The sequence below is a fragment of the Micropterus salmoides genome, unplaced genomic scaffold, assembly GCF_014851395.1.
Source record: "Micropterus salmoides isolate LMB-PRFRI ecotype aquatic unplaced genomic scaffold, ASM1485139v1 Ms_hic_scaffold_15, whole genome shotgun sequence".
NCBI lineage: Eukaryota > Metazoa > Chordata > Actinopteri > Centrarchiformes > Centrarchidae > Micropterus > Micropterus salmoides.
The window spans coordinates 15,458,730-15,473,350 of NW_024040596.1; the positions used below are offsets into that span (position 1 = coordinate 15,458,730).

The 14,621-nt window shown below is 40.0% G+C and overlaps 2 protein-coding genes across 4 annotated transcripts; both read left to right on the forward strand.

Moving 5' to 3' along the window:
- The first annotated feature begins 2,825 nt into the window (after positions 1-2,825).
- On the forward strand, positions 2,826-5,827 carry gpr1 (G protein-coupled receptor 1). The gene is made up of 3 exons (XM_038720561.1): positions 2,826-3,098; positions 4,127-4,241; positions 4,329-5,827. Exon 3 carries the CDS (start codon positions 4,364-4,366, stop codon positions 5,441-5,443), a length of 1,080 nt encoding a protein of 359 aa, XP_038576489.1. The 5' UTR covers positions 2,826-3,098; positions 4,127-4,241; positions 4,329-4,363; the 3' UTR covers positions 5,444-5,827.
- Positions 5,828-6,697: 870 nt separating this feature from the next.
- On the forward strand, positions 6,698-14,459 carry LOC119904130 (NADH-ubiquinone oxidoreductase 75 kDa subunit, mitochondrial). Of its 3 annotated transcripts, none has more exons than XM_038720556.1 (19): positions 6,698-6,951; positions 7,577-7,656; positions 8,003-8,103; positions 8,206-8,313; positions 8,462-8,538; positions 9,545-9,626; positions 9,722-9,852; positions 9,931-10,116; positions 10,203-10,337; positions 10,435-10,549; positions 10,640-10,785; positions 10,871-10,999; positions 11,114-11,243; positions 11,337-11,497; positions 11,596-11,750; positions 12,187-12,362; positions 12,448-12,582; positions 12,727-12,799; positions 14,313-14,459. In XM_038720556.1, the coding sequence occupies exons 2-19, from the start codon at positions 7,578-7,580 to the stop codon at positions 14,402-14,404; spliced, it is 2,211 nt and encodes a 736-aa protein (XP_038576484.1). In that variant the 5' UTR covers positions 6,698-6,951; position 7,577; the 3' UTR covers positions 14,405-14,459. The 3 variants fall into 3 exon arrangements, with proteins under 3 accessions (XP_038576484.1, XP_038576485.1, XP_038576483.1); XM_038720555.1 differs by lacking the exon at positions 6,698-6,951 and adding an exon at positions 7,028-7,059; XM_038720557.1 differs by lacking the exon at positions 7,577-7,656 and having other exon boundaries at positions 6,699-6,951.
- Positions 14,460-14,621: the final 162 nt, after the last annotated feature.

Consider the following 14,621-nt stretch of genomic DNA (forward strand, 5'->3'; position numbering starts at 1 on the left):
TAGCTTACTGCATTTTTGGGGTTGTATTGGCCATTTAAAGGTATTTTAAGAGGTAAAAAAGTACTAGGTGAGCTATAATCTGTCGAATATAACTCTTCTGAATGAAATCAACTAATTTCAGGGCAGAAATAACCTTTCAGTCAATAACAAAAGGCTTCAATCATTTTCTGGCAAGTGAAATACTGCATTTTAAGAGTTGTATTGGCCATTTAAAGGTATTATAACAGGTAAAAAAGAGTGGATTGGTTGGTAGGCCTACACAGCAAGTAAAATAATGCAGTCATAAGGATAACTGCAAAATTGTCTTCATTTTATATCTAAGTTGGCAGTAAGTCATGTTAATTAGGCTACAGCCCGTTTTCCAAATATAAACAAAGATATTACACATGGGCCTACCAAACATCAGTTTTCGGCACGACACCGCTGACTGTAGCCTATCTGTAGCCTGTCTGTAGCCTATCTGTAGCCTATCTGTAGCCTATCTGTAGCCTGTCTGTAGCCTGTCTGTAGCCTATCTGTAGCCTGTCTGTAGCCTATCTGTAGCCTGTCTGTAGCCTATCTGTAGCCTATCTGTAGCCTGTCTGTAGCCTGTCTGTAGCCTATCTGTAGCCTGTCTGTAGCCTGTCTGTAGCCTGTCTGTAGCCTATCTGTAGCCTGTCTGTAGCCTGTCTGTAGCCTATCTGTAGCCTGTCTGTAGCCTGTCTGTAGCCTGTCTGTAGCCTATCTGTAGCCTGTCTGTAGCCTGTCTGTAGCCTGTCTGTAGACTGTCTGTAGACTGTCTGTAGCCTGTCTGTAGCCTGTCTGTAGCCTGTCTGTAGCCTATCTGTAGCCTGTCTGTAGCCTATCTGTAGCCTGTCTGTAGCCTATCTGTAGCCTGTCTGTAGCCTGTCTGTAGCCTGTCTGTAGCCTATCTGTAGCCTGTCTGTAGCCTGTCTGTAGCCTATCTGTAGCCTATCTGTAGCCTGTCTGTAGCCTGTCTGTAGCCTGTCTGTAGCCTGTCTGTAGCCTGTCTGTAGCCTATCTGTAGCCTGTCTGTAGCCTATCTGTAGCCTATCTGTAGCCTGTCTGTAGCCTATCTGTAGCCTGTCTGTAGCCTGTCTGTAGCCTATCTGTAGCCTGTCTGTAGCCTATCTGTAGCCTGTCTGTAGCCTGTCTGTAGCCTGTCTGTAGCCTATCTGTAGCCTATCTGTAGCCTGTCTGTAGCCTGTCTGTAGCCTGTCTGTAGCCTGTCTGCCACTATCTGTGGCTGGTTAGCTCGGTCGGTTAACTATTAGGTTCTATTAGCTAACTCAGCCCCGGGGTGCCAAGAGCCAAACCCAACAAGAAAACCACCTCGGTACTGTATTTCTAGTGGTCAAACTGGACTTTGTCGGTCTCAGAGTCTGTGCTCGGCCGGTCCAGCTGCTCTGTAAACTCACTGAAAGCAGGACCCACTCTGCACAGAGTCTGCATGACGGGGTGGGTGGGCGTAACGTTAACACACTTATGGTGCTACTGCCGACTGTAAACGCCAATCAGTGTCTGCGACACATCCCTCCCCAGCTATGTGTTTTTTACAGAAACACGTACATCTACTGTTTATTCAAAAAAACATATGGAGGCAAATAGCATCACGTTTTCTGTTTCATGGAAACTTTCTGCTTAAAGTAATTCCTATGAATAATCCCCGATTTTTCAAAATGTACCTGTAATCTGATTATGTCTTTATTTTCCCTACTGTAACGGAATACAGTTACTTTTGTTTGGTATCCTGATAATGTAACGCCGTCACATGTAACCCGTTACTCCGCAAACCTGTATATGTTATGATAGAAGAACAGACACATGCTGTAGCCTACTCACTGTGAATATTTGGGAAGTATATCGATTTGTCAATAGGCCTTTTTTCCCAGCAGACATTTTGACTTGTCATAGCGGGAAAAAAAGCACAGGTGTTTGTAATAACGTTAACGATGGTCATGACCAGTGTGACAGTGAGCCAGCAAGCACAACAGCAGGACAACACTGTAGCAGCTAAATGGATTTCAGCCATCATTATTTTAATTATTCACACCTGTGTATTTCCTACTGTGACATTAAAAAGCTATATAGTACATCAGGCCAATTTTGACCTATTGATCATAGTCTTATAGGAGGTCTAGTTATCCACCTCAGACAGCCTACAGTATACTGCTCCTTGGCAGTGTCATCAGGATGGCATTCATTTTCACACTTTCCCTGATGTAGACTGTGATGTAGACGTTTACGATTTAGGCAGAAAACACAGCTGTATTTCTTGCATGAACCACTCATTACATTCATATTAGACATCTCTGCAGCAGGGGCTTTACTTTTAGTGGAGTCTGAGTTTGGGAGTTATACTTCTAACTTGTTCATTTTTAACATAAAGTGTTACAAACTGGGGTATGACATTTTTGAAGTCATGGCAAATTTACCAGGTGGACAGGGTCTAATAAAGGAAAGGCTAGTAGCCTACATTGCATTATGGGAAGTGTAGGATAATGCATTTTCTCATACAAGATAGGTTAACTCTCCATATTATACATATCCATGTAGCCTATATAGGATTTACAAAGTTGTTGTACAAGGTGCTAAACAAAGGGGTTTTACGCCTTGTAAGAGGAAATCAAATGCAGAAGCAGAAGTCGGATGACAGCCCTTGGTTAGCCCTACCCACAGACTGAAGCATTATGCGCTTTTTAGGAAAAAATCTAGTGTGTCAACAAAAAAATCTGCAACATTCAAAACCTTTCTGTTTATTCGCCGCGGGGGGAAAGCGTGCGCCGGGGGCTTTTACCCTGCTGTTATGAAAAGCAGCCGCAGCTCCTCTGAATGAAAGCATTCTTCATTCCGTGCGGGTGACCAATAACTTTTCTTCATTCTGTGGTCCATGTTTGACGCGTCAGCCGGGCGCGCCCACGGCACGTCCCGACTCCTCTGCAAGATTAAGTGTAGTTTAGATGGACAACACATGCAGCAGAAAGAGGTTTGCAGGCAAATAGGAAGTCACGTACAAGGCCCAGCAAAAACGGAGCTAAAAGGCTATGTTAGCAGTCACTCTCACCCTGGAGCTGACGGAGTTTTTAATCTTCTTTTAGGTGAGCGATGCACTTTTTCCCTCAAAGTAAAAAGAACTTCATGTTTATACTAATGGTTTGCCAATAGTTTGTATGTGGCGCTAAATGTAGGCTTCTATTAACTGTAACTTCTTATTAGATAAGTAAGATAGATTATTTGTATAAACGACAATGTCTTTATTGTTTTTAAGTAGGCCTAGATGTAGCCTAGTTCTTATTTTTACAGGATAGGTTCTACTTATTTTTAATTTGTTGATTACACTGATTGTGCTTTCAGCGTTTTGTCCATTTAGTTTCTAGTCTTTTTATCATTATTATAATTATATTATTATTATTTATTGTCCGGTCCAATGGTGGTCTGTCCAGTAAATGTGCCTTTTTCTCTTTGAGATTTAGGTGCCAGTCCTATTGTTATTGTTGTTCTATTTATTGGCTTGACATTGTATAAAAAGAAGTTTCACTGTTGTTTACTGTGATATTAATAGGCCTATCTACATTAGCTTTCTAATACTTAAATATTGCAGTGTTTTGTTCATGCTCTTCAATGATGGTAGTATTTTTAACAAATGTTTATAATGCTTTGGTAGTTTAAGACCTTCTTTTCATTATATTGTATACTTACAGGCTATAAATTAATGCATTTGTAATGTGCAATAAAAACACGAGTGTGACTCATGTAAGACCACAACATCGTGGTAAATTTGGTTTTAATCTGCTTGAGTAAAGGTTTTGTGACTATAGGCCCCATTCTGTCCTTGTGATGATACAAACACTGGTGATATGTGAAAAGAACCTTTTACCCAGGTGCTTGGTAGGTGATAACCTTGGACAAGATTAACAATGAAATACACAATTGCTTTTTTATCATACAGAGATTAAAATTGTTCCTATTTGTGTATAAATTGTGTAACAATAAAGTATTTTCCAGTTCTTCTGTGTTTACTTACAGAACAAACAAAATGAATCATGCTAAGAGGGCTCTTTCTGCCTCATCTGTGTGGCATCTCACTGTCCACACTGTTGAAATGGATGTTGACACTATGTTCCAGGGTAACTCAGGACACACCCAGTGCTAACTTGAACGCAGGAATTGAATGATCGGAAAGAGGGACAGGGCAGCAACTGGATCCTTCTGGAAAACACCCCAGCATAATCACACGTGAGGTGAGAACATGTGTTACAGGCTGATTATAACGTGGTTACGGATCATCTTAAAGGAATGCATCTTGTCATGAGCTTTCCGTCCCACAGATAACTTCACCACTGAGGTTACATCATTGGCAACAATGGGTGACTCCAGTGAGGACTATGGAAACTACACCTATGAATACTACATCGAGTACGGCGACTTTGAGGAAATTAAAGTAGATCACAGGCAGACTGAAACTACACACATTATCTCAGTGGTCATCTATATTATTTCCTTTGTGCTTGGTCTGATTGGAAATGGAACGGTTATATGGGTGACAGCGTTTAAAAGCAAAAAGACTGTCAACAGTGTTTGGTTGCTCAATCTAGCCATTGCAGACTTTGTCTTTGTGCTTTTTCTACCCTTCTACATTGATTACATACTACGGGACTTCCACTGGAACTTTGGTGTGGCCATGTGTAAGATTAACTCATTTGTGTCTGTGATGAACATGTATGCCAGTGTGCTCTTTCTCACAGTGCTCAGTGTGGACAGATATGTTTCTCTGGTTCACCTCAACTGGTCTCAGAGGTATCGCAGTGTAGAGAGAGCCTGGTTTGTATGTGGCTGGATATGGGTGCTAGCTGCCGCCCTGAGCTGTCCTGTGCTGATTTTTCGTGACATCATGCACTTACATGACAAGGTGGTGTGCTTTAACAACTTCCACGCACAGGACGGGCATACTGCAGCCATGAGACACATTATAATAGTGGCCATTCGTACCACTGTGGGCTTCCTTTTGCCTTTTACTGCTATATGTGTGACGGGCATACTTCTGACAATCAAAGTGAATCAATCTGGGGGGGCAGTTCGGCTGTCTGGGTTCTCCAAAACAGTCTCTGCAGTAATTCTAGCCTTCTTTTTATGCTGGGCACCTTTTCATACTTTTAGCTTGATGGAGTTGTTCATACATTCCTCATTATACCTTCACGACATACTGAAAGCTGGCTTTCCTCTCGCCACCAGCTTAGGCTTTTTTAACAGCTGCATTAACCCCATGCTTTATATGCTCCTGAGCAAAAACGTGCGTCATATCCTGAAGCGTGCATGCCTGGACATAACTAAGAGATCCCTGAGAGAGCTCAGCCAGTCAGTCTCTGCCACTGAGGTGGAGTCTGTGCCAGGAGTTCACCAGGACAGTGTCCCAGAGGTGCCTGTCGCGTCATCAACTCTGTGATAACAACCATCCTCAGACTGTAGTAGTTGAAAAACACGAGGTTAAGACTGGCTATTAGTTTAGCGTCAATGTGGAGGATTATGTTTTACAGTATTTTCTTTCATTTTATAGAACTAGGAAAACATGGACAGATTACTCAGTAATGAAAGTAATTGTTAGTTGTAGCCTTATATCAAATGTATCTATATGTATTTACTTTTTTTTTTTTATTGTTGTACTCTTGAAGCACGACATCTTTGGTTCATATTTTTATAGTTTTATAATGGCTGCTAGTCGCCTATTAATGTATTGTGTTATTTTTTTTACAAGTTGAGAGTTGTATAAGTTTTATTCTAATATATTCCAAGTAAATAGCCTATATGTTAATAAATGTCTTCTTCTGAAGTACTGTACTTTGTTTTATGTACACACACATTAGATTTCCAGGGGAATTTACAAAGGGCTAGTAAGTATACACTAGCCTGGCGTAAATCCAGATGTGAATATAATTCCACTTCCTGAGTGTCTGTTTACAAATTCCACCGTTTCCTGTTATTTATTCCTGACTTGTAAGGATTATGTCAGGAGTGTGACTTTCCAGTGGTAGAAATAACTTACATTTACTCAAGTTAAGTTTATTTGTTTGACATGGACATAGAAATAGCATTGGGACTGCAACATACAATTATGCACAAGCACCAGATTCACTGCATTTCCTCCTATCCACAGGAGGGTTAAGCAATCTTTTGAGGTACTTGTACTTTACAGGAGTATTTCCATTTTATGCTACTTTATACTACTATACTATACTACTACTCCTACTGCAGTTCAGAGGAAGCTTTTTACTCCACTACATGTATTTAATAACTTGAGTAACTAGTTACTTTGCAGATATATTAATTATACAAAATATAATCACCAAATAAATTATTATGGATTATAATAGGTTAAGACTTTACTGATCGCTTGGTGAAATTCCCATCATATATACCTTGCAGTAGTAAAAACCACCTTTATCTCCACGTTTACCAGCAAATATTAATCCAACAATAATTACAATTAAAAATTCTGATATGAGTCATTCTGTATGAGTACTTTTTCTTTATATATATATTAATAATAATACGTTTGTACTTTTTACTGTAGTACAATTTTGAATTCAGGACTGCAGCATGCCCTCATGGCACTTTATGGACAACTCCAGTGGACCTGTGACCCTCCATCTTTTGAATGATGTGCTCTTTTAAAGGCTGAAACACTGCTGTTACTGCCACTGTGCCATATCACCACAGCCTGTCACAAGATAGATGTGTAGATGAGAGGAGTATCTGCTTAAGGAGATAGTTTACATCACTGTTATGGCTAGTGTTGCATGCCTCTACGATTAGATAAGTCAGTATTTACAGAAAAGTAGCCGTCCTCTTTTTGGATTATGGTGTACAGGATTACTTAATCCGTGACGCAGCACAATAACAAGACAGTGCGCAATCCGAGTCGCAGGCAGTCTCGTGAGGACGAACACTGGCAAGGCAAGTAACTGGTCATCGTAGTGTTGAGGAAATATTATTAACTATGCAGACATTTTATAGTGCGGACACAACTGCCCAAGGGACGTAAAACATGTCTCCTTTAAACTGGTAAAATTATCCGGCTGGAATTGACATTACGTGTTAGCTTGTTTGTAGCATGGTAATTATGCTAAATTTGTGGGTTTAGATTTAACGTTACAATTGTGAAAATTCTGCTTCACGCGTGACGTTAAAACAAATCAAAGCCTCGAGCTAACACACACAGCTAACGATAAATTATATAAATGTTTGCTGACATTCACGTTTGGTTGGCACATGTTTATAACGTTACGTTACCTACAGTTAGCTAGCGAGGGTGTCAAACGTGACGTATTTATTTATACCTGTGGAGTTTTGCACTCTGACATGTTTTGTTTAAACAACGTCGCAGCATAAATTGGCTGCTCAGCCCCCGCTAACCAGCTAACGTTACTTCTGTTTTTGTTTTGGTGGTCACCTGGAGTTTGCGGTTCTCCAAGTTTAAAATCACACACCGGCTTAAAATATGTTAAAGCCCCGCCGACAGTTGAAATTATGTGTCAACCAGAAGAGCTAGACCTCACACATGATGTTGCCTCTCTTGCAGTATGTTGCGTTTGCATGTTGTCAGCCGGAGTCTCTTCCCAGCAGCTATTTCCAAAGGAGGTGCAGTTGCGACTAACAATGGTAACAATATGCCTCTTCATCAGCTAATTGATTGATCATGTCTTCCTTATGTACAGCGTGTGTCTTGTATTTCTGCAGCACCCATTTTGTTTGTTGTGTGCAAGCAGCAGAACCATTTGTCACTTTGTCCCACTGATGGATTATTGGCAGGATTAAAGACTTGCCAGCTATTTGGTGCCAGGCTGCTGCTGGCTCAATTTAGCCAGGAGTAGTCAGTGGCAGTGATTTAGTATTACTTTGCAGTAACAGTAATTCACCATACAATGTTATATAAATGATAATACATTATCTTCATTAAAAGTCCTGGGATTAAAAATAAAGGAATGATTTCTGTTTGTGCTTGAAGCTCGCACAGCAGCTACAGCAACTGCAGCTGCCAACAACCTCCTGGAGGTGTTTGTGGATGGGCAGTCTGTCATGGTGGAGCCAGGAACCACTGTGTTGCAGGTAACAGGCTAAATTCATGCATACATAAACATAACATTTCTCATTTTCTGACATCTTTAGCCCTAATACTAGATTTAACACTGTGGCTCACTTTTGTCCCAGACATGTGAGAAGGTAGGAATTCAGATTCCTCGCTTCTGCTACCATGAGCGCCTGTCAGTTGCTGGAAACTGTCGCATGTGTCTTGTGGAGATAGAGAAAGTCCCTAAGGTATGTTTTAGGGTATATGTGTGTATTTTTTTTTTTCTATTTTGGTAGCCAAGCCGGTCTTTCGGTATCTCTTTGCCATGTATGACAGACACAGGGTTGTGTGCCTACTAAAAAAAATAATCAGTTATCTGTTTCATTCATCTTGTAGCCAGTGGCAGCTTGTGCGATGCCAGTCATGAAGGGCTGGAACATTTTAACCAACTCTGACAAAACAAGAAAAGCCAGGTAGGACCAGGATGGATTTGTTGTTCTCTGACATTATATATTTGTTTTGTACAGTTAAAGGTTCAGTGTGTAAGTTTTGGTGGCGTCTGGTGGTTAGGGTTGTGAATTTCAACCAGCAGTTCACGGTGCATTCACACGCTCCTCGGATGGTCCCATTTTCCGAGTCGTTTTCTGACTTCAGTGTGTGTTCATGTGCTTTTACGTCGGAATGTGGAATCAGTATGGACTCTACTACAAAGATGTGTTGGATTAACATAAATTCACTCTACATGGACAGCAAACTAACTGTCATAACCATTTTACAAATTACATGTTTGCAAATATGTAAATGTAATACGTGATTTTGCACAAATCACAGTTCTGTATACTTCTTTATGTCCCATGTACACTTTATTTCTCTTTTTGCAATAAAGATTTAAGGAGCAAAAAAAACCATTCTGACACCACTTGAATGCACCATCAGTCAGCGCTCACCCCTCCTTTTCCAGGCGCACAGGATAAGATACGATGGCCGACACGCTTTGTCGGCTCTTATGCTATGAAATATTTTATTATTTACTTATTTTCTTACTTCTAATAAATCAGTAGACTACTACTACTAACATTACTTATTGTTCTTCTTCGTATGTATTCAATGTAGTGACGAAACGCACTCTATAGCGCTGTTTGTTTGTTTGGGCTACTGTAGAAACATGGCGCAACAACGCAACGTCCATGTAAGAGGACCCGCGGTGTATGTAGATAGAAATGGCTCATTCTAAGGTAATAAAAGCATAACGGTTCACTATGTAAAGTCTTTATACACCACTGAAAACATTGTTATGTACATTATATTGCATTTCTCCTCCTAAATATTACACACTGAACCTTTAAAATTCCTCAGTAATTATACCTGCTTGCATTTTTAACCCACATCTCTCCCAAACCAAAAAACAATGTTAACATTACCTTGTATCATAGTCACCTGAAATTATTTTATTTAAAACTGTTGTTTAATTTTACACAGAGAGGGTGTGATGGAGTTCCTACTGGCTAACCATCCATTAGATTGTCCAATCTGTGATCAGGGGGGAGAATGTGATCTACAGGTAAAGATAATCACCCCCCGTTTTCACTTGAGTGTGTGTAGAATTTAATTTAATGTGAGATTGACTTATAAGAATGAATACCATGTTGTTTAAAGGATCAGTCCATGCAGTTTGGCAGTGACAGGAGCCGCTTCACAGAGGGCAAAAGAGCTGTGGAAGACAAGAACATTGGCCCGCTCATCAAAACCATTATGACTCGCTGTATCCAGTGCACTCGCTGTGTGCGGTAAGTTTCACTTTGATATCTAGAATGAGTTGTGTAAATTTAGAATATGAAAATAAGTACTTTTCTTTGCTCCTACAGCTTTGCCAGTGAGATTGCAGGTGTGGAGGACTTGGGTACCACTGGCAGAGGCAATGATCTGCAGATTGGAACCTATGTGGAGAAGATGTTCATGTCGGAGTTATCTGGCAATGTTATTGATATATGCCCAGTGGGGGCCCTGACCTCTAAACCATATGCATTCACTGCTCGCCCTTGGGAGACCAGGTTCTTGCTTTGTGCTCTACATTTTGATTAACTTTTTTGGGCGAAAGGTTAGTTTTTACACGTGTACTCTCTTTTTTTTTCTGCAGGAAGACAGAATCCATTGATGTTCTGGATGCGGTGGGTAGTAACATTGTGGTGACCACTCGTGGGGGTGAGGTGATGAGAATCCTGCCTCGTCTTAATGAGGATATTAATGAGGAGTGGATCTCAGACAAAACCAGGTTATTCTCTTATCACACAAAGTTTACTTCAGACAGATTTGCGTATGATGTCATCATCATTGCTGACCTGAACTTCTCCTTGCTCCCATCCCGACAGGTTTGCGTATGATGGACTCAAGCGACAGAGGCTTACTCAGCCCATGGTGAAAAATGAGTCTGGGCAGTTGGTTCCCACATCTTGGGAAGATGTGCTGACTCGAGCTGCTGGAGCAGTATGTAATTTATGATGAGATAACCATCTGTAACAGTGTATGTAGTACGCTGTCCTATGCCCTGTCCATAGCATCTGTATTATTTGACAGTTGCAAGGAGTTGAAGGAAACGATGTTGCTGCCGTCGTCGGAGGCTTGGTGGATGCAGAGGCTCTCATTTCCTTGAAAGACATGCTGAATCGTTTGAATAGTGACAACCTGTGCACTGAGGAGGTGTTCCCAATGGCTGGAGCTGGGTAAGACCATAGAAAGAGTAAAACTGATGATGGGAAACAGCCAGTCGAACTAGCGCTGATTCTGTCTTTACCTTGGCTTCTTCAGATGTGATCTGCGTTCAAACTATCTTCTAAACACTGGAATCGCTGGCATTGAAGAAGCTGACCTTCTGCTTCTGGTCGGCACAAACCCACGTTATGAGGCTCCTCTGTTCAATGCACGAATCAGAAAAAGGTCAGTTAAATGCTGGAAATACAGTATCTCTGGTTGTTGAACAACGTTGAACTTGGAAATCTCGGTTATGTTAAAAAAAAATTATTTATTATGATTTTGTTGTCTCTCATTCAGCTGGCTTCACAATGAGTTGCAAGTGGCTCTTTTAGGAAAGGAGGTGGACCTAAGTTACACATACGAACATCTTGGGGAGTCTGCCGACGTTCTTCAGAAAATCGCGTCAGGAACTCACCCATTCTCCCAGGTAACACTCAGAGCACTCTCAGTAATAGAGGGAATGTTATCAGTCAACTTGAATGTCTCTTCCTCAGTTTGTATCTTTTATCGCCTCTTGCAGCTCTTGGCTAAAGCGAAGCATCCTGTTGTTGTGGTTGGAAGCGGTTGCCTGCAGAGAGAGGATGGGGCTGCTATAATGGCTGCTGTGTCAACCATTGCTCAGAATGCTCGCATCAGCAGTGGGGTGGAGGAAACCTGGAAGGTTCTCAATGTGCTTCACAGGTCATAGTCTTGGAAAATTATAGGGGATGCTTTCGGGAACAGGACAGTGTTCAAGAGGAATTACTGTAATATGTGTGCTGTTTTGTCTGTGTCTTCAGGGTTGCCAGTCAAGTGGCTGCACTTGATCTTGGATACAAGCCAGGAGTGGAGGCTATCAGAAAGAATCCACCCAAAGTTCTGTTCCTACTAGGAGCTGATGCCGGCTGCATTACTCGTCAAGACCTCCCTAAGGATAGCTTCATAATTTATCAAGGTCAGCTGTTTTTACTGTACAGCAGCAGAAGCTCTTTCATTTACATTAATGTATGCATGGCATCTGAGAGAGGCTGTGTAATTTCTGACTTGTAACTATATAATATATATATATATATATATATATATATATATATATATATATATATATTTGCATGTACAGGAAGGTGACAAAGGAAAACGATGAGTAAAGTAACCTATTTCATTGAGGAGTATGAAAATGGTGTGAACAGTCACATGTCTAAACCCAGTTTAACAACTAACAGAGATTTTGGAACAAAGTGCTTTCAATCATCAATAACCATAATCGAAATATCGAAGGAGGAAATATCTTTTGTAAAATTGTGTTCATCCATCCAGTAGAGACTTGTACAATCCTTGTCAAGGAGCATTAAACCCATTCTTGCTCCATTTCAATGCTCTGTGCCACTGCCCAGGTCATCATGGCGATGTTGGTGCACCAATGGCTGATATCATACTTCCTGGAGCTGCATATACTGAGAAATGTAGCACCTATGTGAACACAGAGGGCCGTGCTCAGCAGACCAAAGTGGCTGTGACTGCTCCAGGCATGGCTAGGGAGGACTGGAAGATCATTAGAGCCATATCTGAGGTGAAGTACAATAAAAGAGAATCATGTCTTAATAAATGATTAGAAATATGGCTAAATGCTGTGTATTTTTACATCCCCCTATAAGCTTGCTGGAGTGACTTTGCCGTATGACACACTTGATGAAGTGCGTGATAGACTGGCAGAGGTTTCCCCGAATCTGGTACGATATGACGACGTTGAGGAGGCCAACTACTTTAAGCAGGCTAATGAACTGTCAAAGGTCAGCTGTTATCTTCCTCCAGCATGTGTTTGGTTGATTACAGAGGAGACTCTAATTAAGCTTTAATTTTAATGCTAGTTTCAGTTGGTTTATCTTAGTTTGCTTCACTGCTCTCAATGATGATATCTGTCTTATCTCTTTCAGGCAGTGAACCAGGCTGTCCTCACTGAACCTTTAGTCCCTGCACAGCTCACTGTGAAAGACTTCTATATGACAGGTGGGTCACTGGTAACCCAGTCTTAATGTTATTTTCATTTCAAAATCCTCCAGGGAACACAGTAGGGTTGTATCACTTCCTTAATTTCAGTATTCATGTTTATTTTATGCTAATTTAGTAATACTAAAGCCACATATTATAGCTTTTACATCTGAAGATAATGTGCAGTGTGCTCTTATTGACTGCTGTTACATGAGCATTTTTTTCTTTCCAAATGAAATCAATTGAAACAATTCCCACAAAAATGTTACATTATTGCTGAATAATGTAAGGTGTTGTGTTTACATGTCAGTCATCAGAGGAAGGTTTCTTTCCTAATCCGGCTCTCCAAGCTCAGTAATTATTTATAGCGACGTAGGAGTGTTCACCGCTGTGCTTTCTGTTTAAGAAAGTGTTTTGTTACTTGTGCAGTTGTTTAGAAGGCTAAAGTAATTGGGTGTGCTTATGTGACAAATATATGAATTTGTCATGGACATTGTTAATGGTTAAGGTTTACAACCACTGGTTTTAAATTAAAGGCCTTTAACAATTAGTCATCTATATTATAATCGAGCTCTTAATAAAATTATCCAGTTAAATGCAGCTACTGTGATACCATATTTAGTTAGATCCAGATTTTATTGCCATTATTTCTGAATGACATGGATATTTTGACAGCTAATGATAATTGTATTGTTTAGAGAGAACAGAATCATACTGAGAATTTTACTGTTCTCAGCACTACAACTAAGTAGTAAGCAAAGTAAATTTTCAACACGATCAAGGTGCCATTAAAATCACGAGTTTGTCACATCTGGAGCATAATATGTGATCAGCAAATGTCAAGCCAAATAATTAGTGATAATGTGTTTCTGTAATAATTTATGATCAAATTATTGTTGTCATGTCTAGGAAAAATTCCAATATACCTAACAATGATAGAACATTTTGTAGCTGCTGGTATCTAATTTCTCTCATACATTACATTCATTTTCCTTGCCTCACTGCTTTTGATCCTCCTCCTGAACATCTGCTTTACAAACGTGAAGGTCTTCTGCAGAGGTTCTGCAAAGGTTAATTTTCTAACATTAGAATTTTTAATCGCAGTATGTGTTACAGCAAAATATAAAATAAGTTCATTTGTAGCACTACTATGAATTTGAGGTGATGATTTGAGATGATCAAAATGTCTGTTAGTTTAAAGCTGTTTTTTTTCACGGTCTTCTTTTAATTATATATTTAGTTCATTCATTTCAAGTCTGCAAAACAAAAATTAAGTAGCACACTGTCCCAAATATTATCATGTTATCTGTTTGTTGGTTTTACACTCATCATCATTTCACTTACAATATACTGTGTTAAATGCATATCTTTATGCAACTTAAGCATTAAATTAGTAAGATTTTTTCTTTTGAAATTCATGGCATCATAAGACCCATTGATTTCTAGTTAAACTCATTATTATGTTGATGTTTGGTCTTCACAGTAGTTTAGGTGTGCAGATTTTAAATCTTCTTTCAATCTCTGCCCACAGATCCGATAAGCAGAGCCTCGCAGACGATGGCGAAGTGTGTGAAAGCTGTCACTGAGGGAGCACAAGCTGTGGACGAGCCAGCCATATGCTAAAGTGCTATGGATAGCCATACAAACCCTGAAAAAAAATAAAATAAAAAGATACGCACAATTCTGCTATTTGCACAGCCCTACAAAAGTATTTATTTGCACTATAGTATATATTTTACTATAGTGGATGCTTTATCGTCTATACACATTATGTAACTAACATACTTTACTAACCTGCATAAATATGTGTATGTACTACTTGCACAGTGAAGATGTAAGC

Bases quoted from the DNA above. Each gene is read 5' to 3' on its own strand.
- gpr1 (XM_038720561.1), top strand. From the start codon at position 4,364: ATGGGTGACTCCAGTGAGGACTATGGAAACTACACCTATGAATACTAC.
- LOC119904130 (XM_038720555.1), top strand. The intron at 10,117-10,202 runs GTTCTTGCTTTG...TTTTTTCTGCAG, and splicing joins GCTCGCCCTTGGGAGACCAG to GAAGACAGAATCCATTGATG. The intron at 11,000-11,113 runs GTCAGTTAAATG...TCTCTCATTCAG, and splicing joins AATGCACGAATCAGAAAAAG to CTGGCTTCACAATGAGTTGC.